The sequence below is a fragment of the Lithobates pipiens genome, unplaced genomic scaffold, assembly GCF_037356315.1.
Source record: "Lithobates pipiens isolate NorthernLeopardFrog02 unplaced genomic scaffold, aLitPip1_a1.2 Scaffold_30, whole genome shotgun sequence".
Taxonomy (NCBI): domain Eukaryota; kingdom Metazoa; phylum Chordata; class Amphibia; order Anura; family Ranidae; genus Lithobates; species Lithobates pipiens.
In genome coordinates, this window is record NW_027507791.1 from 26005269 (window position 1) to 26027923 (window position 22655).

Below are 22655 nucleotides of genomic sequence, written 5' to 3' on the forward strand. Positions count from 1 at the left end.
CCATCGGTCCTCCTAACATCTGGTGTCCCCATCAGTCCTCCTTACATCTGGTGTTCCCATCAGTCCTCCTTACATCTGGTGTCCCCATCGGTCCTCCTAACATCTGGTGTTCCCATCAGTCCTCCTTACATCTGGTGTCCCCATTAGTCCTCCTTACATCTGGTGTCCCCATCAGTCCTCCTTACATCTGGTGTTCCCATCAGTCCTCCTTACATCTGGTGTCCCCATCGGTCCTCCTAACATCTGGTGTCCCCATCAGTCCTTCTTACATCCGGTGTCCCCATCAGTCCTCCTAACATCTGGTGTCCCCATCAGTCCTCCTAACATCCGGTGTCCCCATCAGTTCTCCTTACATCTGGTGTCCCCATCAGTCCTCCTGACATCTGGTGTCCCCATCAGTCCTCCTTACATCTGGTGTCCCCATCAGTCCTCCTAAAATCTGGCGTTCCCATCAGTCCTCCTAACATCTGGTGTTCCCATCAGTCCTCCTAACATCTGGTGTCCCCATCAGTCCTCCTTACATCTGGTGTCCCCATCAGTCCTCCTAAAATCTGGTGTCCCCATCAGTCCTCCTAAAATCTGGCGTTCCCATCAGTCCTCCTAACATCCGGTGTCCCCATCAGTCCTCCTAACATCCGGTGTCCCCATCAGTTCTCCTTACATCTGGTGTCCCCATCAGTCCTCCTTACATCTGGTGTCCCCATCAGTCCTCCTAAAATCTGGCGTTCCCATCAGTCCTCCTAAAATCTGGCGTTCCCATCAGTCCTCCTTACATCTGGTGTCCCCATCAGTCCTCCTTACATCTGGTGTCCCCATCAGTCCTCCTTACATCTGGTGTCCCCATCAGTCCTTCTTACATCTGGTGTCTCCATCAGTCCTCCTAACATCTGGTGTCCCCATCAGTCCTCCTAACATCCGGTGTCCCCATCAGTTCTCCTAACATCTGGTGTCCCCATCAGTCCTTACATCTGGTGTCCCCATCAGTCCTCCTAACATCTGGTGTCCCCATCAGTCCTCCTAACATCTGGTGTCCCCATCATTCCTCCTAACATCTGGTGTCCCCATCAGTCCTCCTAACATCTGGTGTCCCCATCAGTCCTCCTAACATCTGGTGTCCCCATCAGTCCTCCTAACATCCGGTGTCTCCATCAGTCCTCCTAACATCCGGTGTCCCCATCAGTCCTCCTAACATCTGGTGTCCCCATCAGTCCTCCTAACATCTGGTGTCTCCATCAGTCCTCCTCCTAACATCTGGTGTCCCCATCAGTCCTCCTAACATCTGGTGTCCCCATCATTCCTCCTAACATCTGGTGTCCCCATCATTCCTCCTAACATCTGGTGTCCCCATCAGTCCTCCTAACATCTGGTGTCCCCATCAGTCCTCCTAACATCTGGTGTCCCCATCAGTCCTCCTAACATCTGGTGTCCCCATCAGTCCTCCTAACATCTGGTGTCTCCATCAGTCCTCAGAACATCTGGTGTCCCCATCAGTCCTCCTAACATCTGGTGTCCCCATCAGTCCTCCTAACATCTGGTGTCCCCATCAGTCCTCAGAACATCTGGTGTCCCCATCAGTCCTCCTAACATCTGGTGTCCCCATCAGTCCTCAGAACATCTGGTGTCCCCATCAGTCCTCCTAACATCTGGTGTCCCCATCAGTCCTCCTAACATCTGGTGTCCCCATCATTCCTCCTAACATCTGGTGTCCCCATCAGTCCTCCTAACATCTGGTGTCCCCATCAGTCCTCAGAACATCTGGTGTCCCCATCAGTCCTCCTTACATCTGGTGTCCCCATCATTCCTCCTAACATCTGGTGTCCCCATCAGTCCTCCTAACATCTGGTGTCCCCATCAGTCCTCCTAACATCTGGTGTCCCCATCAGTCCTCCTAACATCTGGTGTCCCCATCAGTCCTCCTAACATCTGGTGTCCCCATCAGTCCTCCTAACATCTGGTGTCCCCATCAGTCCTCCTAACATCTGGTGTCCCCATCAGTCCTCCTAACATCTGGTGTCCCCATCAGTCCTCCTAACATCTGGTGTCCCCATCAGTCCTCCTAACATCTGGTGTCTCCATCAGTCCTCGTAACATCCGGTGTCCCCATCAGTCCTCCTAACATCCGGTGTCCCCATCAGTCCTCCTAACATCTGGTGTCCCCATCAGTCCTCCTAACATCTGGTGTCTCCATCAGTCCTCGTAACATCTGGTGTCCCCATCAGTCCTCCTAACATCCGGTGTCTCCATCAGTCCTCCTAACATCTGGTGTCCCCATCAGTCCTCCTAACATCTGGTGTCTCCATCAGTCCTCGTAACATCTGGTGTCCCCATCAGTCCTCCTAACATCCGGTGTCCCCATCAGTCCTCCTAACATCCGGTGTCCCCATCAGTCCTCCTAACATCTGGTGTCCCCATCAGTCCTCCTAACATCTGGTGTCCCCATCAGTCCTCCTAACATCTGGTGTCCCCATCAGTCCTCCTAACATCTGGTGTCCCCATCAGTCCTCCTAACATCTGGTGTCCCCATCAGTCCTCCTAACATCCGGTGTCCCCATCAGTCCTCCTAACATCTGGTGTCCCCATCAGTCCTCCTAACATCTGGTGTCCCCATCAGTCCTCCTAACATCTGGTGTCCCCATCAGTCCTCCTAACATCTGGTGTCCCCATCAGTCCTCCTAACATCTGGTGTCTCCATCAGTCCTCGTAACATCCGGTGTCCCCATCAGTCCTCCTAACATCCGGTGTCCCCATCAGTCCTCCTAACATCTGGTGTCCCCATCAGTCCTCCTAACATCTGGTGTCTCCATCAGTCCTCGTAACATCTGGTGTCCCCATCAGTCCTCCTAACATCCGGTGTCTCCATCAGTCCTCCTAACATCTGGTGTCCCCATCAGTCCTCCTAACATCTGGTGTCTCCATCAGTCCTCGTAACATCTGGTGTCCCCATCAGTCCTCCTAACATCCGGTGTCCCCATCAGTCCTCCTAACATCCGGTGTCCCCATCAGTCCTCCTAACATCTGGTGTCCCCATCAGTCCTCCTAACATCCGGTGTCCCCATCATTCCTCCTAACATCTGGTGTCTCCATCAGTCCTCGTAACATCTGGTGTCCCCATCAGTCCTCCTTACATCTGGTGTCCCCATCAGTCCTCCTAACATCTGGTGTCCCCATCAGTCCTCCTAACATCCGGTGTCCCCATCAGTCCTCCTAACATCCGGTGTCCCCATCAGTCCTCCTAACATCTGGTGTCCCCATCAGTCCTCCTAACATCCGGTGTCCCCATCAGTCCTCCTTACATCTGGTGTCCCCATCTGTCCTCCTTACATCTGGTGTCCCCATCAGTCCTCCTAACATCTGGTGTCCCCATCAGTCCTCCTAACATCCGGTGTCCCCATCAGTCCTCCTAACATCCGGTGTCTCCATCAGTCCTCGTAACATCCGGTGTCCCCATCAGTCCGTCTACGGACCTTCCTTTATCTAGATACACCACATCTACCGGCCTTCCTTTATCCAGATACACCACGTCTACGGGCCTTCCTTTATCTAGATACACCACGTCTACGGACCTTCCTTTATCTAGATACACCACGTCTACGGACCTTCCTTTATCTAGATACACCACGTCTACGGGCCTTCCTTTATCTAGATACACCACGTCTACGGACCTTCCTTTATCTAGATACACCACGTCTACGGGCCTTCCTTTATCTAGATACACCACGTCTACGGACCTTCCTTTATCTAGATACACCACATCTACCGGCCTTCCTTTATCCAGATACACCACGTCTACGGGCCTTCCTTTATCTAGATACACCACGTCTACGGACCTTCCTTTATCTAGATACACCACGTCTACGGGCCTTCCTTTATCTAGATACACCACGTCTACGGGCCTTCCTTTATCTAGATACACCACATCTACCGGCCTTCCTTTATCCAGATACACCACGTCTACGGGCCTTCATTTATCTAGATACACCACGTCTACGGGCCTTCATTTATCTAGATACATCACGTCTACGGACCTTCCTTTATCTAGATACACCACGTCTACGGGCCTTCCTTTATCTAGATACACCACGTCTACGGGCCTTTCTTTATCCAGATACACCACGTCTACGGGCCTTCCTTTATCTAGATACACCACATCTACGGACCTTCCTTTATCCAGATACACCACATCTACGGGCCTTCCTTTATCTAGATACACCACGTCTACGGGCCTTCCTTTATCTAGATACACCACGTCTACGGATCTTCCTTTATCTAGATACACCACATCTACGGACCTTCCTTTATCTAGATACACCACGTCTACGGACCTTCCTTTATCTAGATACACCACGTCTACGGGCCTTCCTTTATCTAGATACACCACATCTACGGACCTTCCTTTATCTAGATACACCACGTCTACGGGCCTTCATTTATCTAGATACACCACGTCTACGGACCTTCCTTTATCTAGATACACCACGTCTACGGATCTTCCTTTATCTAGATACACCACATCTACGGACCTTCCTTTATCTAGATACACCACGTCTACGGACCTTCCTTTATCTAGATACACCACGTCTACGGGCCTTCCTTTATCTAGATACACCACATCTACGGACCTTCCTTTATCTAGATACACCACGTCTACGGGCCTTCCTTTATCTAGATACACCACGTCTACGGACCTTCCTTTATCTAGATACACCACGTCTACGGGCCTTCCTTTATCTAGATACACCACGTCTACGGACCTTCCTTTATCTAGATACACCACATCTACGGGCCTTCCTTTATCTAGATACACCACATCTACGGGCCTTCCTTTATCTAGATACACCACGTCTATGGACCTTCCTTTATCTAGATACACCACATCTACGGACCTTCCTTTATCCATATACACCACGTCTACGGGCCTTCCTTTATCTAGATACACCACATCTACGGGCCTTCCTTTATCTAGATACACCACGTCTACGGGCCTTCCTTTATCTAGATACACCACATCTACGGGCCTTCCTTTATCTAGATACACCTCGTCTACGGACCTTCCTTTATCCAGATACACCACGTCTACGGGCCTTCCTTTATCTAGATACACCACGTCTACGGGCCTTCCTTTATCTAGATACACCATGTCTACGGGCCTCCCTTTATCTAGATACACCACGTCTACGGGCCTTCCTTTATCTAGATACACCACGTCTACGGGCCTCCCTTTATCTAGATACACCACGTCTACGGGCCTTCCTTTATCTAGATACACCTCGTCTACGGACCTTCCTTTATCCAGATACACCACGTCTACGGGCCTTCCTTTATCTAGATACACCACGTCTACGGGCCTCCCTTTATCTAGATACACCACGTCTACGGGCCTTCCTTTATCTAGATACACCACATCTACGGGCCTTCCTTTATCTAGATACACCTCGTCTACGGACCTTCCTTTATCCAGATACACCATGTCTACGGGCCTTCCTTTATCTAGATACACCTCGTCTACGGACCTTCCTTTATCCAGATACACCACGTCTACGGGCCTTCCTTTATCTAGATACACCACGTCTACAGGCCTTCCTTTATCCAGATACACCACGTCTACGGGCCTTCCTTTATCTAGATACACCACGTCTACAGGCCTTCCTTTATCTAGATACACCACGTCTACGGGCCTTCCTTTATCTAGATACACCTCGTCTACAGGCCTTCCTTTATCTAGATACACCTCGTCTACGGACCTTCCTTTATCCAGATACACCACGTCTACGGGCCTTCCTTTATCTAGATACACCACGTCTACGGACCTTCCTTTATCCAGATACACCACGTCTACAGGCCTTCCTTTATCTAGATACACCACGTCTACGGACCTTCCTTTATCTAGATACACCACGTCTACGGGCCTTCCTTTATCTAGATACACCACGTCTACGGACCTTCCTTTATCTAGATACACCACGTCTACGGGCCTTCCTTTATCTAGATACACCACGTCTACGGACCTTCCTTTATCTAGATACACCACGTCTACGGACCTTCCTTTATCTAGATACACCACGTCTACGGGCCTTCCTTTATCTAGATACACCTCGTCTACGGACCTTCCTTTATCCAGATACACCACATCTACAGGCCTTCCTTTATCTAGATACACCACGTCTACGGTCCTTCCTTTATCTAGATACACCACATCTACGGGCCTTCCTTTATCTAGATACACCACGTCTACGGGCCTTCCTTTATCTAGATACACCACGTCTACGGTCCTTCCTTTATCTAGATACACCACATCTACGGGCCTTCCTTTATCTAGATACACCACGTCTACGGGCCTTCCTTTATCTAGATACACCACGTCTACGGGCCTTCCTTTATCTAGATACACCACGTCTACGGACCTTCCTTTATCCAGATACACCACGTCTACGGGCCTTCCTTTATCTAGATACACCACGTCTACGGACCTTCCTTTATCTAGATACACCACGTCTACGGGCCTTCCTTTATCTAGATACACCTCGTCTACGGGCCTTCCTTTATCTAGATACACCACGTCTACGGGCCTTCCTTTATCTAGATACACCACGTCTACGGGCCTTCCTTTATCTAGATACACCACGTCTACGGGCCTTCCTTTATCTAGATACACCACATCTACGGGCCTTCCTTTATCTAGATACACCACGTCTACGGGCCTTTATTTATCTAGATACACCACGTCTACGGGCCTTCCTTTATCTAGATACACCACGTCTACGGGCCTTCCTTTATCTAGATACACCACGTCTACGGGCCTTCCTTTATCTAGATACACCACGTCTACGGGCCTTCCTTTATCTAGATACACCACGTCTACGGGCCTTCCTTTATCTAGTGTGACATTGGGGGAAGTTTAACTCAGTGGCAGATGCCTTTTCAGTAAGTTCACATCGAACAGGAACTTTTGTTTAAGGGCATGGTAGCCCACTTTTATTAAAAAGGAACAACATAAAGTTCATACATGCACTTGGTTGCCCACACAGGGGTTCTTCTGCCAAAAAACAATACATGAAAAATGCCAAGCCACCTGGCTCTCTTCAGCAGCACTGCCACCTAGGCTTTACAATTCAGCCCTCTTGGCCTTATAACAGGGTTCCCGCACAACTACTGCACCTCTTTTCAGTTTCCTTGCTGCTCAGGCCTTCCCCTTCAGGCTCTCATTTGTCTCAGATGCGCACAGCTTTAACACACACAGTGTCTATCTAGACAGCAGCCCCTCACTGCTCTGATCCTCAGACTTGGGTCTCTGGCTTTCTCTAGTGCACTCTCTGCACTCTCTGCACTCCTGGAGACCTCCTGTCTCTCTGGGTGGAGCCCAGAACCCTAATCCTGACTCTGCTATAAGCCCAGCACCCACCTGCTCAATCAACCAGCCAGACTCCTGGCTGTTCCAAAAACCCGGTCACAGGATTGGAGATTCCATCCCACCCATAACACTACGGAATCTCCGGGCTCCAGGTCCCAAATTGGATTTTACAAACTTTGGAGGAAACTGATAAAACAGATTCCCCCACATTAAATACTCCTGGAGCCCCTCAACCTGCCTATTTGAGAACCCTGGGCGACAATTACTAGGACAGGGAACTGTACTGTCACAATATATATATATAATTTGTATAACCACTCAAAGTCCGGCAATGTACTGGTATATATCGCTGGGGCTGAAGTGCTGGACACAAGAGCTAACACTCAGTCTGTTTTTCAGATGGAGAAGTGTTGGGAGAAGAGGACTTGCAGCTCGTTGTTGGGGACGGTAAGAACTTGTATGATGGGAGTACTTTATGCTGCTATCAGGGGATGGGATTGTAATTCTGCAGCTGCTGTCATGGCACATCCTTGGTCATGGCAATCGTCATCCGATGGTTCTCATCTCTTTATAGAGAGCAGGGAATTGTAGGCTCTTGTTTATTTTCTGGACCCGATTTCCCTGATTCTCCTGATTTTAATGGACCCCTCTGTCTGTCCTTCCCTCCCGCACAGGTGACGGTCACCTTCCACGATGTGGCCGCCTGCTTCGAGGAAGAGGACTGGGAGCTTATGGAGCAATGGCAGCAGGATCTGTAGCGGGACGCCATGAAGGAGATTCACTCTGCTTTGCACAATCTGGGTGAGTGAGGGGGCACGAGGGCATGGGATGGTGGGGGGTGGGAAATGTAGAGGAGGGAGAATACAACCTCACACATACAATGGTTTCTGAAGAGCATTTGGCAGACAGTGGAGAGGTATTTCATCACCTGCTTGCCATCTGCTTGAACCCCTTGGACTCTGTAAATGCATTGTTATGCTACGCCCGCTGAAAGCGATAAGGGGGGGTATACCTTCTGTTGCAAAATAGATATTTGCCAGCACACCGCGGATCGACGCAAAGTAGCGACCAAACGGATCGTTTATTGCATGATCACAACACAAGGAGAGTGCAACATTTCGGAGTCACGCAGGACCCCTTCGTCAGACATGTGATCATCACGTGCCTCCGAAAAACATGGGTGATGTATGTATCATGTGATCTGGCTAGCTCTGAGGACAAGAAACGGTTTTCTCTCCAGCATAAAAGACACAACTGAGCACGTGCAAGTTGGCTGGCTTTCCCCAGATAGACTTTGCAAGGAGGAGGGGGAGGATCTATGCATACAGGATCAAACAGCCCTTTTTTACACAATGTAGAGGATTAACCCTTTACGTTCCACAGTGAGTATAACAAGCATGCTATGACGTGTATATACAGACCGATTTTACTGTTGTGGGTTTAGTAATACTTTCATGGCTGTGTGTTGAGTTATTTTGAGGGGACAGCGAATTGACACTGTTATACAAGCTGTACACTCACTTCTTTACATTGTAGCCAAGTGTCATTTCTTCAGTGTTGTCACATGAAAAGAAAGAATAAAATATTTACAAACATGTGAGGGGTGCACTCACTTTTGTCATAATGTAGATTGTGTTCTCCCTGCCCCCCCCCCCCCCCCCAGGGTACCGGATCCTCAACCCGTATCTCCTGGTGAAGATCGAGAAACACAGAGAACGTTTCCGGAACAACCACAGCCAATCAACAAGTGAGCTCTGCCCCCCTCACTGTGACATAGTTCTGTGTTTTGGTCAGTCCTTACACTTTCTTTCACCAGCTTGTGTTTTTTAAAGAGCTAGTTCACCCCCCCCAACAAAGAAAATTGTGTACACACACCTTTTGTCAGGAAGTCTGTGATCTTCTGCATAGTCTAGGACTGTATATGGAGATGGGCACTATCTGTCTCTTTGTGTCCCTTTTACTGATACTGGCTTAGGCCCCTTTCACACTGGTGCGGGAGCGGTTTTAACCCCCGCTAGTGGCCGAAAAAGGGTTATAACCACCCGCAAATTGCCGCTGCAGCGCTTTCAATGGGCAGGAGGGGTGAAGGAGGGGTGTATACACCCCTCCTTCACCGCTCCAAAGATGCTGCTTGCAGGAGTATTTTTAACGTCCTGCCAATGCACCGCTGCAGTGTGAAGCCCCCGGGGTTTTCACACTGGAGACACAGAAGAGGCTGTTTCAGGGCGCTTTGCAGGCACTATTTTTAGTGCTGTAATGCCTGCAAAGCGCCCCCCGGGGGGAAAGGGGCCTTACTCATAGAAGGACTTCTGTAAGGACATTTAGGGACAGAGCAGTGAAAGGTTAGAGCCTCTGCCTGGTTTTATTTCTTTTATTCCTTCCTCTACTGGCACCTTATTTATCAGGGTGGGGAAAGTTATCACTAGGGTAATATTTCCAGTCGTGTATTGAGACTGGTATTTTCCTCTCATTGGACAGTGATGGCAGATGGTGGAGTTTGGCCATCATATCAGGAAAACTCACACCCTAGTAATAAAGTGACAGTAAATCAGGGTCATAAGCCCCATACACACTATCAGATTTTCTGCTGGATTTTATTTATTTTCCTTTAGATTTACCAAAACCATATAATAAGGTCAAACCTGTAGGAGTTTCAGTGTGTATGCAACCAGGCAGGCCCTTGTACTATATGGTTTTGGTAAATCTGAAGACAAAAATCAGCAGAAAATCTGATAGTCTGTATGGGGGCTATAGAAGGGGGACTTTCTGACTAATCACATGCGGTCATATAGGACAGTGTTTCTCAACTCCAGTCCTCAAGGCGCCCCAACAGGTCATGTTTTCAGGCTTTCCAATATTTTTCACAGCTGATTTGATCAGTTTCACTGCCTTAGTAATTACCACAGCTGGTTCATTTGAGGGAAATGCTGAAAACATGACCTGTTGGGGCGCCTTGAGGAGTTTAGTTGAGAAACACTGATATAGGCGACCAGACAACACCCCCCCCTTTCCAAATCCCTACTACTTGTGTAAAGTCTAAGGCACAGCTGGAGGGGACTATAAGCATGCCATGGCAAATATAATGCAGCTTGTCAAGTCAAAGGGGCTGCTCTGCAACTGCAAGCCCAACGTCTGGCTCGTGTTTGCAGTGCGCAGTAAATTGCAGCAAAATGCAACCACGCATCCGGGAGGCAGTCCTATGTGGTTCTGGCCAGCCTGATCCACCACATATTGCTTTTTCAGAGAGACGGCCGCTAGCCTTTGGCCAGATGTTTTACTTTTGTTTGTTTACAATTGAGTAAAGTTATATTTAAAAAAAACAAAGAAAAAAAAAACCCTTTTAATAGCAAACATGTCAAACGTGCCTGCTTTGTGCACTGAGGTCCTCCTCTTCTCGGGTCCCCCGCTGGCATGCCTCCTCTTCTCTAAATGAAGTGCCTGCTATGGGGGGGATATGTGTGTGTGTGTGTGTGTGTGTAGGCGCTCGCTCGCTCCTGAGCCCCACTCTGTATGTCTATTAAACACACAGAACAGTGCTCGGCCCCGCCCCCTCCTCATTGCTACTTGAGCTGTGAATGGCTGACAGCAGCGGGAGCCGTTCGGGAGGCAGAAACCCTGCAGAGCAGCCGCTCTCATGCATATCGCTGGATCATGGTCAGGCAAATGTTAGGGAGGGCTATAGGGAAGTTGTATACTGAAGGTGTACACTCAAAGAGACTTAAGGCTGTAATTGGTGCTAAAAGCTGTGAATACTTATTTACATGGGATTTTCTCCCTACGTCTTTCAGGACGGCACCTGGAGAGAGCGCAGCTCCACCCACTTTCCCAGGAAACACTGCAGTCAGTTTTTCTTTAACCACTTGAGGACCGCCGTATTGCCATTGTACGTCAGCACAATGGCACAGGCAGGCATAATCACGTACATCTACGTGATTGCCTTCCAGCGGGTGGGGGGTCCCATCGGACCCCCTCCCGCTGGTTACGGCGGTCCGATTCGGTGCAGGAGCGCTCCGTGATGAGGGGATGGCCGTTCGTTTTCGGCCACCCCCTCTGGATCGCTCCTGGCCAATGAGAAGCTTCCTCCCCTGTGTATTGTTTACACAGGAAGGAGGAAGTGATGTCATTCTCCTCGGGGCGGTCTTTTTGACCGGACTACGAGGAGAATAGTAAAAGTAAGTGTGCACGAACACTACACTGACATGTAGGTACACACAGGCACACAAACCCCCCCCGATCCCCCCCCCGATCGCCCCCCGATCCCCCCCCCCCGCCCCCCCTCCCCCCCAGTCACAGTGTCACTGATTGCATTGATCATTTCTTTACTGATCAATGCATTCAGTGTCAGTTGTGACAGTAAAAACTGTCAGGACAGTTAGTGTTAGGTCCAGGGTAGCCCCCTATCACCCCCCAATAAAGATTTAACCCCCTGATTGCCCCTAGAGTTAACCCTTTCACCCCCTTTTGCCAGTGTCACTAAGCGATCATTTTTCTGATCGCTGCATGTGTCGCTAGGTAGCTAGTTATTTTTTTAGGTTCACCGCCAGGTTTTTATATCGCTAGGTACCCCGATATACTACCCAATAATGTTTTTAACCCCCTGATTGCCGCTAGTTAACCCTTTCACCCCCTTTTGCCAGTGTCACTAAGCGATCGTTTTTCTGATCGCTGCATTAGTGTCGCTACAGTCGCTAGGTAGCTAGTTATTTTTTTAGGTTCACCGCCAGGTTTTTATAGCGCTAGGTACCCCGATATACTACCCAATAATGGTTTTAACCCCCTGATTTCCGCTAGTTAACCCTTTCACCCCCTTTTGCCAGTGTCACTAAGCGATAATTTTTCTGAACGCTGCATCAGTGTCGCTAGTGTCGCTAGGTAGCTAGTTAACTAGGCTCCCAAAAAGTCCCCCACATGTGGTATCCCCGTACTCGGGAGAAGCAGCAGAATTTATTTTGGGGTGTAATTTGACTTCTGCCCATAGCATGTGTGAGCAATATATCATTTAGTGACAACTTTGTGCAAAAAAAAAAAAGTTTGTAATATTCCCGCAACTTTTGGCAAAATATAAAATATTCCATGGACTCAACATGCCTCTCAGTAAATAGCTTGGGGTGTCTACTTTCCAAAATGGGGTCATTTGGGGGGGTTTTGTGCTATTTTGGCATTTTATGGCCTTCGAAACTGTGATAGGTAGTGAGGAGTTAAATCAAAAATTTGCACCCTTAGAAATCCTGAAGGTGGTGATTGGTTTTCGGGGTGCCGTGCGCGACTAGACTCCCAAAAAGTCCCACACATGTGGTATCCCCGTACTCGGGAGAAGCAGCAGAATGTATTTTGGGGTGTCATTTCACATATAACCATGGCATGTGTGAGCAATATATCATTTAGTGACAACTTTTTGTAAAAATTTTTTATTTTTTTTTTTTTTGTCATTATTCAATCCCTTAGGACAAAAAAAATAAATATTCAATGGGCTCAACATACCCATCAGCAATTTCCTTGGGGTGTCTACTTTCCAAAATGGGGTCATTTGGGGGGGATTTGTACTGCCCTGCCATTTTAGCACCTCAAGAAATGAGATAGGCAGTCATAAATTAAAAGCTGTGTAAATTCCAGAAAATGTACTCTAGTTTGTAGACGCTATAACTTTTGCGCAAACCAAAAAATATACGCTTATTGACATTTTTTTTACTAAAGACATGTGGCTGAATAAATGTTGCCCTCAATGTATGACTAAAATTTAGTTTATTCGATTTTTCTTATAACAAAAAGAAGAAAATATCTTTTTTTTTCAAAATTTTCGCTCTTTTTTCATTTATATCGCAAAAAATAAAAATCGCAGAGGCAATCAAATACCATCAAAAGAAAGCTCTATTTGTGGGAAGAAAAGGACGCAAATTTCGTTTGGGTGCAATATTGCATGACCGCGCAATTACCAGTTAAAGCAGCGCAGTGCGAAATTGCAAAAAGACCTCTGGTCCTTAAGGTGTTTATTGGTCCGGAGCTGAAGTGGTTAAAGACCGGACGCTTCCACCATGGCCTCAGTTGTAGTGTTTCCTCCGACATGGTGGAAGCGCTGCAGGGGTGTGTATAGTTTATATAGGGTTTATAGTTCTTATGTGGTGAAACTTTGTGTATTATAGGGCCCATTCGTATAATATTATTTTTTTTTATTATTTTCTTTTTTTTGTGATTCAACTGGATGGACTTGTGCCTTTTTTTTTTTTTTTTCAACCTATGTATTAAGTTTTTATAGTGTAGAGCTCATACCATATTTGGACCCATTCCAGAGACTGGGCATCACACTCTAGTTGACTGAATTGGTATCGGAGTCCAGTTTATACTGTGGAGCTCACACTCCATTTGGACCTGTGCTAGAAACTGGACATCACACTGTACAGTAGCTGACTGAATTGGTATCGGTTTCTATTTGATACCATGGAGCTTACACCCTATTTGGACCCATTCCAGCAGCTGGACATATAACTGTCGCTGACCGAATTGGTATAGGATTCCCGTTTATACTGTAGAGCTCACACTCTATTTGGACCCATTCCAGAAATTGGACATCACACTGGAGCTGACTGAATTGGTACCAGTTTAGAATGTGGAGCTCACACACTATATGGACCTATTCTAAAAACCGGACATAACATGTATTTGAATTGGTATCAGATTCCAGTTTATAATGTAGAGCTCACACTCTATTTGGACCTGTGCTAGAAACTGGACATCACACTGTAGATGACTGAATTGGTATTGCTTTCAAGTTTATAATGTAGAGCTCACACTCTACACAGGCCCATTCCAGAGATTGAATATCACACTGTTGTTGACTGAATTGGAATTGGTTTCAAGTTGATACTATGGAGCCCACACTCTCTCTGGACCCGTTCTAGAAACTAGATATCACAATGTAGCTGACTGAATTGGTACCGGATTCCAGTTTATACTGTGGAGCTCACAATCTATTTGGACCCATTCCAGAAATTGGACATCACACTGTAGGTGACTGAATTGGTACCAGTTTCAAGTGTATACTGTGGAGCTCACACTCTATTTGGACCCATTCTAGAAACCTGGACATCACACTGTAGCTGATTGAAATGGTATTGGATTCCAGTTTATACTGTGGAGCTCACACACTATTTGGACCCATTCTAGAAACCTGGACATCACACTGTAGCTGATTGAAATGGTATTGGATTCCAGTTTATACTGTGGAGCTCACACACTATTTGGACCCATTCTAGAAACCTGGACATCACACTGTAGCTGACTGAATTGGTATCGGATTCTAGTTTATACTGTGGAGCTCACACTCCATTTGGACCTATTCTAGAAACTGGACATCACACTGTAGCTGACTCCCCTACAATTTTGCATGGTTTTTAATATGTATTTGTTTCCTTTTTAGCTGAAGAGACCAGTTCTGGCCTGAGTCCCAACAAGACGAGACCACTGTCCAAGAGCCTGAGGGTCGAAGAGGCTCAGGAACTGGCCACCAGAGACCGTTCTCGGAGGCGGAAAGGTATTGTTCGCCAAATCAAACCTGTTGCTGCACTGCATGACTTTGACCAGAACAAACAGACTGAGCCCAAAGAGAAAGAGGTACCGTGTGTCTTCTCTGATTGTGAGGTCAGCTTCTCCGGGGTACATCGTTCCTTCCCCTTGGAAGAAATTTGTCCCTACTTGTCACCAGTGAAGGGTTTCAGGGAAGACGCCCCCATCGGTTTCCAGGAGCGAGGACAGGCGTTTATTCTGTGCAGTGTGTGCAGCAAGACCTTCTGCAATAACTCCAGCTTCCAGGTCCATATGCAGAGCCACACAGGAGAACGGCCTTTTAAATGTACGGACTGTGACAAAAGCTTCATCCGCAGCTCTCACCTGAAGATTCACCTGCGTACCCACACTGGAGAGCGCCCCTACAAGTGCACCGTGTGCGAGAAGAGCTTCCATGACAACTCCAGCTATGCCCGCCACCAGCGCATTCATACAGGAGAGAAACCTTACCAGTGCTCCATCTGCGGGAAATACTTCCGCAAAAAGTCCAACCTGAAGGACCACTACAGGACGCACACTGGGGAACGCCCCTACAAGTGTCAGCACTGTGACAAGAGTTTCCACCAGAGGAACCATCATGCTGACAGCTGCTGAGCGTTCTGCAAACTTTGTTGGGGGTGGGATGAGAACACCCACCTTTCTCCATCATCGAAAGGCTCAGGATTTTTGGAGGCCTTCATTCTTCTCCCCCAAAGGGTCATGTTTCCAGCCCCTGAGGATTCTGGGAATGGCTGGGATGAAGACTTTGATTCAACCCTCCAAACACCTTTCCAGCTGTTGAGTAGCTTCTTTAGGAAGAGGTTTCCTGTCCGCTCCCTTTAACAGGTTATATTTTCGGTCTCTGAGGATTCTGGGAACTCTTGGGGAGAAATCTCTTCTCCATCTCCTCCTAGGCCTTGTTTCTAAATGTTTGGGCGGTGCGGGTGAAAAACCTGAAAATACGACACAAAAGAAAAGAGGGAGAGTGACTTCTAAATGTAGCAACAGTTGGCCACTCACATGTGCCTCTTCATGATGAAACCACTGGCACCTGTATCCTGTGCCCATCTCCTTGCTGATGGTATTGGTGCTGCAGACCTGGTACCGGCGCCTGACTGGCCTCTCTACTATCTCCGGAACCACACTGGAATGCAGCGGTCCATTGGGCAGGAAGTAACGTCACAGTGACGTGGCTTTACAAAAAGAAGTGTGCGTACTCTGAAACACGTAGCCATGCTCTGCTATCCTCCCACCATGACATCACTTCCACCCCGATGGACCACTGCGTTCCAGCGGGGTTCCGGAGATAGTAGAAAGACCAGCTCTGCTACACCAATACCACCATCAGGGAGACGGATACAGGATACAGATGCCAGTGGTTTTCTTATGAAGCGCGTGTCTTTTATGCACACATGTGAGTAGCCAATTGTTTTTAACCAATTGCTACACTCAAAATGCGTTCTCCCTCTTTTTTTTTTTCTTTTGTGTCACATCTACAGAGTCTGTTTCTAACACTCGAGTCAGCGGCCATAACTGTGGCCGGTATTTTTGGGGCTATTCCACCAGAGACATTATGATTGGACGTTTATCTTTATTTTAATTACCATTATTCTTTGGCTGGGGGTACCTACCTGCCTGAGTGTGCCATGCACTTGTCTTGTTTTATGCAGGTGAAAAAGTGTCCACTCTGTCCCTGGCAGGCCGTATGACTGGTCATAATGGGCTTCAAAAGAGTGAGTGATCTCCATAGAACCTGATAGATGTCACCGGTCAACAGCCAGTACTAGGCGGTGATTACAAATACCAGTCACATTGGATGTTCTCTGGTGGCTTCCATTGCCCAACTCTTGAAAAGGGTGTTAATCTAAAGCAAGAGGTATGGGATGGTACCGATTCTCAGAGCTGGGCGGCGGTGGCTACCTGTAGGGGTTAACCAAAACTTCAAAGAGCAAAATTATGACCCTGGGGAGTGTAGGTCTTTTTATTGACCACTGTGGGGTAGATTAAAGGCAAATGTGCACTCTGCAAAGTCCAATTGCTCCAAGGTTTAGTAGATGAGGTGAAGCTTCCCTTTTGCAAAGAAAAATGAAACAAATACAGCATTTTTGCTTGCACATGATTGGATGATGGAAGTCGGCAGAGCGTCCCCCTCATTTACTAAGCTCTGGAGCAACTGCATAGTAGTAAATCTCCTCCCCAGAGTTCAGGTATCATTCAGATGATGCGGGAATGAGCCATACACAACTCAAGAATAAACCAGCCGGGTAGAGCAGAGTATGCAGAGAACAGGCTGTATAGCGAATGAGAAGATTTATACAGCCAGGCCATTACTAAATAAGAGGCAGATCGAGGCTTCTGCAATGCTGGAATGCCAGGGGGCCCTTTTTGGCCTGATGGAGGTTATAGACTTGAAGATAGAATCATATTTATATAGCATTGTCTAGGAGTGTGCACTTTGTCTATTGGGGTGTCTTGTGTTCTTCAAAATATCTGGGTTCAGGGTTCCCAGCACAGTCACCCCAATGTCCATAGTAGCTTGCGCCTCTAAGATGCTAAGTGCCCCCTTGTGGGTTTATTTTGTGCAATACAATTAGTCTGTTCTGAGCAATAATCATTGAACATAAGCTACATTCTCACAGGTGATTCTATTTAACACACATAAAAGAGTTTACTAAGCACTTGCCTGTAGTGGGCTGGTGATTAAAGTGTGTTACCCTTAAAATTGATCATTTAACGTGGTAAGAAAGGCTTAAGGTTTTATACCTTCATGCATTCTATGCCTAAAGGTAAAAAAAAGTCTCTGTGCAGTTCCCCCCCCCCCCTCAGCCGACCTTAATACTTACATGAGCCCCATTGCAATCCAGCGATGTGGGGTCTCCACTTCCTCGTTGGCTGTCAATCACAGCCAGTTAGCCAATGAGAAGAGAGAGGGGTGTGGCCGAGCCTCAGCTCTGTTTGTGAATGGAATCGCAGAGCAGCGGCTCAAGAGCAAGCCTGCCTGGGTGCCCCATAGCAAGCTGCTTGCTCTGGAGGCACTCGGCAGAAGGGAGCGGGCCAGGAGCCAAGAAGGGAGTCATGAAGAGGACGATTGACGCTGATCTGTGCAAAATCACTGCATAGAGCAGGTACGTACAACATGTTTGTTATTTCAAGAAAATTCCTTTAATATAGAAATTTTTTTTTGCTTAACCACTTGCCGCCCGGCCCAATAACATATTGACGGGGGCAAAGTGGTTTCATAATCCTGATCGGACGTCATATGACGTGATCAGGATTATGAGCCACTGCGCGCCCCCGGGGGCGCGCATCGCGGCGATCGTTGTTGCGGGGTGTGAGTCTGAAGAGTCTCCGACGTGATCAGCCGTGTCCAAGCCCACCTGTGCCACCTATCAGTGCCACATATCAGTGTCCATCAATGCCACCTCATCAGTGCCACTTCATTGGTGCCACCTCATTGGTGCCCATCAGTGCCGCCTTATCATTGCCCATCAGTGTATCCCCATCAGTGAAGGAGAAAACTTACTTATTTGCAAAGATTTGAAACTGAAACAAAAAAAAAACATTTTTTTTTTCAAAATTTTCGGGATTTTTTTATTTGTTTAGCAAAAAATAAAAACCACAGAGGTGATCAAATACCACCAAAAGAAAGCTCTATTTGTGGGAAAAAAATGATTAAAATTTCATTTGGGTACCGTGTAGCATGACCGCGCAATTGTCATTCAAAGTGCAACAGCGCTGAAAGCTGAAAATTGGTCTGGGCAGGAAGGTGTTTAAGTTCCCCCCCCCCCGGTATTGAAGTGGTTAATAAAGAAACATAAAAATGTTCATTCTTTGTGCTGTTTCACTTTTATTCTAGTTTACCGATCAGAGTTACAGGATACTGTCCCAACGCATGGCCTGCCTGTAGTTCTGTAATCAGTTTGCTGCCATGCACCTTTCCCATCCCTGTTCATGGCCAACGCCCTTTGGACAGAAATCCACGGGAAAGTTTGTATGAAGTCCGATCGTGTACACTAAGCAGTCATGAAATTGAGCCCAGGTTCACACTGATGTGCGTTAGAAATTGTTCGAGTTCAGCTGAATCTGCACAGTTTCAAACCGGTGTTCTGTCCAAAAATGTCCGCCTATCGAATAGTGTCCGCTGTGTACTGCGCAGGCGCAGTGCGGAGCACAAGGAGATTCGGAAAATCTCCAAAGATGAATGGCACCTGTGCCGTGAGTCCAGGTGCAAGCCCCGCCGTCCACGTGGACATAGGGCTGCACATATTAGAGGGCCGCTCACCACGCTTCGGGCACGGCCTCGCTTTGCTCGGCTCTTTTTATTCTAACTCTATGTCCACTTGGATGGTGGGGCTTAAACCTGGACTCACAGCGGAGGTGCCATTCATGTTCGGAATCTGCTTTAATATTTGTCAGATGGAGCAGTAGCCCGTAATAGGTGGCCAGTGGGAGGAGGAACAGTGCCCCATCACTGGTGGCCAGTGGGAGGAGGAACAGTGCCCCATCACTGGCGGCCAGTGGGAGGAGGAACAGTGCCCCATCACTGGTGGCCAGTAGGAGGAGGAACGGTGTCCCATCATTGGTGGCCAGTGGGAGGAGGAACAGTGTCCCATCACTGGTGGCCAGTGGGAGGAGCAACAGTGTCCCATCACTGGTGGCCAGTAGGAGGAGGAACGGTGTCCCATCACTGGTGGCCAGTGGGAGGAGGAACAGTGTCCCATCACTGGTGGCCAGTGGGAGGAGGAACAGTGTCCCATCACTGGTGGCCAGTGGGAGGAGGAACAGTGTCCCATCACTGGTGGCCAGTGGGAGGAGGAACAGTGTCCCATCACTGGTGGCCAGCGGGAGGAGGAACAGTGTCCCATCACTGGTGGCCAGCGGGAGGAGGAACAGTGTCCCATCACTGGTGGCCAGCGGGAGGAGGAACAGTGTCCCATCACTGGTGGCCATTGGGAGGAGAAAAGTGTCCCATCACTGGTGGCCAGCGGGAGGAGGAACAGTGTCCCATCACTGGTGGCCAGTGGGAGGAGGAACAGTGTCCCATCACTGGTGGCCAGTGGGAGGAGGAACAGTGTCCCATCACTGGTGGCCAGTGGGAGGAGGAACAGTGCCCCATCACTGGTGGCCAGTAGGAGGAGGAACGGTGTCCCATCATTGGTGGGCAGTGGGAGGAGGAACAGTGTCCCATCACTGGTGGCCATTGGGAGGAGAAAAGTGTCCCATCACTGGTGGCCAGCGGGAGGAGGAACAGTGTCCCATCACTGGTGGCCAGTGGGAGGAGGAACAGTGTCCCATCACTGGTGGCCAGTGGGAGGAGGAACAGTGCCCCATCACTGGTGGCCAGTAGGAGGAGGAACGGTGTCCCATCATTGGTGGCCAGTGGGAGGAGGAACAGTGTCCCATCACTGGTGGCCAGTGGGAGGAGCAACAGTGTCCCATCACTGGTGGCCAGTGGGAGGAAGAACGGTGTCCCATCACTGGTGGCCAGTGGGAGGAGGAACAGTGTCCCATCACTGGTGGCCAGTGGGAGGAGGAACAGTGTCCCATCACTGGTGGCCAGTGGGAGGAGGAACAGTGTCCCATCACTGGTGGCCAGTAGGAGGAAGAACGGGGTCCCATAACTGGTGGCCAGTGGGAGGAGGAACAGTGTCCCATCACTGGTGGCCAGTAGGAGGAGGAACGGTGTCCCATCACTGGTGGCCAGTGGGAGGAGGAACAGTGTCCCATCACTGGTGGCCAGTGGGAGGAGGAACAGTGTCCCATCACTGGTGGCCAGTGGGAGGAGGAACAGTGTCCCATCACTGGTGGCCAGTGGGAGGAGCAACAGTGTCCCATCACTGGTGGCCAGTGGGAGGAGGAACAGTGTCCCATCACTGGTGGCCAGTAGGAGGAGGAACGGTGTCCCATCACTGGTGGCCAGTGGGAGGAGCAACAGTGTCCCATCACTGGTGGCCAGTGGGAGGAGGAACAGTGTCCCATCACTGGTGGCCAGTAGGAGGAAGAACGGTGCTCCATCACTGGTGGCCATTGGGAGGAGGAACAGTGTCCCATCACTGGTGGCCAGTGGGAGGAGAACAGTGTCCCATCACTGGTGGCCAGTGGGAGGAGGAACAGTGTCCCATCACTGGTGGCCAGTAGGAGGAAGAACGGTGCTCCATCACTGGTGGCCATTGGGAGGAGGAACAGTGTCCCATCACTGGTGGCCAGTGGGAGGAGAACAGTGTCCCATCACTGGTGGCCAGTGGGAGGAGGAACAGTGTCCCATCACTGGTGGCCAGTGGGAGGAGGAACGGTGCCCCATCACTGGTGGCCAGTGAGAGGAGGAACAGTGTCCCATCACTGGTGGCCAGTGGGAGGAGGAACGGTGCCCCATCACTGGTGGCCAGTGAGAGGAGGAACAGTGTCCCAAGTACTAGATATAAGCTACCAGAGGGCCACAGTTTGAAGACCACTACTCTAGAGTTTCTGCAGAATGTTGTATGCATCCGATAGGCAGGAGTTCTGTGTTGATGGAAATGTCTTGTGAAGAGAGAATGACCAGATTGGTGTGAACTATCAGAAAAGTACAGTAAATAAACGCTACACATGGGGTGATCAGAACCTCATCTCAGTATGTACAATACATGAAATAACTGAAGCTGGTTCTGAAAGAAAAACCACCTTCCCCAGTACTAGTATAATGTGCCTAATAAACTGCTTAAAGAGGACCTTCCCATACCCATAATGCGGGGGCTGCCCATATGAAAATCCAACAGATTTCCTGAAGGGCTCTGCCTGGCCTATAGAACCCCATTTCCTGTGAGATCCATACATATACACACACACACACACACACACACACACATATATACACATATACATTTTTTTAAATTGTATTTTAGTGTAAATATGAGATGTGAGGTCTTTTTGACCCCAGATCTCATTAAAGAGATCCTGTCTTTTTTTTTCTATTACCAGGGATGTTTACATTCCTTGTAATAGGAATAAAAGTGGCAATAATTTATTTTTTAAAAACAAGTGTAAAAGGTAAAATAAGAAAATTCTTTTTTTTTTTTCCGCAGAAGCGAGCGCATACGTGATCAGCGCCTGCATATAAAAACAGCGTTCAAACCACACATGTGAGGTATCGCCACGATTGTTAGAGGAAGACCAATAATTCCAGGCCTAGACCTTCTCTGTATCTCAAAACATGCAACCTGTAGAATATTTTTATTTTTTTAAACGTCGCCTTTCCACGAGCGGGTGCAATTTTGAAGCAACATTATTTTGTGTGTATTTTTTCCCCAAAAAAGAAGTGTGCGTTTGTAAGACCGCTGCGCAAATACCGCGTGACACAAAGTATTGCAACAACCAGCATTTTATTCTCTAGGGTGTTCAAAAAAAATAAATAAAAATGTATAACGTTTGGAGGTTCCAACGAATTTTCTACCAAAATAAAAAAAAAGAAAAAAAAAAAAGCAGTTTTTAAGTTGTAAACAATACTCAGAAAGAGGCTCAGTCCTTAAGTGGTTAAAGTGTTCTTCTAGCCAAAATGTGTTTTAGTTTTAGGTGGAGCAGGGAAAAGGGTAAATGGTTTGCCTTTATGTCCACAGATCTATTGTCAGTAGTTACATCAGACCAACCAAAGATGGCGGCTGAGCTCACAAATGATATTGCTGGAGGGGAAACTTGTCTGTTTTCAACCTCACCTACTATGTCATTTACCATTTAGGGCAGTGTTTCTCAACTCCACTCCTCAAGGCACCCCCAACATGTCTCGTTTTCAGAC

At 48.3% G+C, this 22655-nt stretch overlaps 1 protein-coding gene across 3 annotated transcripts; it reads left to right on the forward strand.

The window, feature by feature from the left end:
- The first annotated feature begins 7801 nt into the window (after window positions 1-7801).
- On the forward strand, window positions 7802-18714 carry LOC143942463 (uncharacterized). 3 transcript variants are annotated; one of them, XM_077463772.1, is made up of 3 exons: window positions 7802-8149; window positions 9012-9137; window positions 14763-18714. In XM_077463772.1, exons 1-3 carry the CDS (start codon window positions 8116-8118, stop codon window positions 15500-15502), a joined length of 900 nt encoding a protein of 299 aa, XP_077319898.1. In that variant the 5' UTR covers window positions 7802-8115; the 3' UTR covers window positions 15503-18714. The 3 variants fall into 3 exon arrangements, with proteins under 3 accessions (XP_077319898.1, XP_077319899.1, XP_077319900.1); XM_077463773.1 differs by having other exon boundaries at window positions 9012-9095; XM_077463774.1 differs by lacking the exon at window positions 9012-9137.
- The last annotated feature ends 3941 nt before the right edge of the window (window positions 18715-22655 follow it).

Coding starts and splice junctions, on each gene's coding strand:
- LOC143942463 (XM_077463772.1), top strand. CDS start 8,116: ATGAAGGAGATTCACTCTGCTTTGCACAATCTGG. Junction 8,150..9,011: donor CTCTGCTTTGCACAATCTGG/GTGAGTGAGGGG, acceptor CCCCCCCCCCAG/GGTACCGGATCCTCAACCCG. Junction 9,138..14,762: donor TGACATAGTTCTGTGTTTTG/GTCAGTCCTTAC, acceptor TTTCCTTTTTAG/CTGAAGAGACCAGTTCTGGC.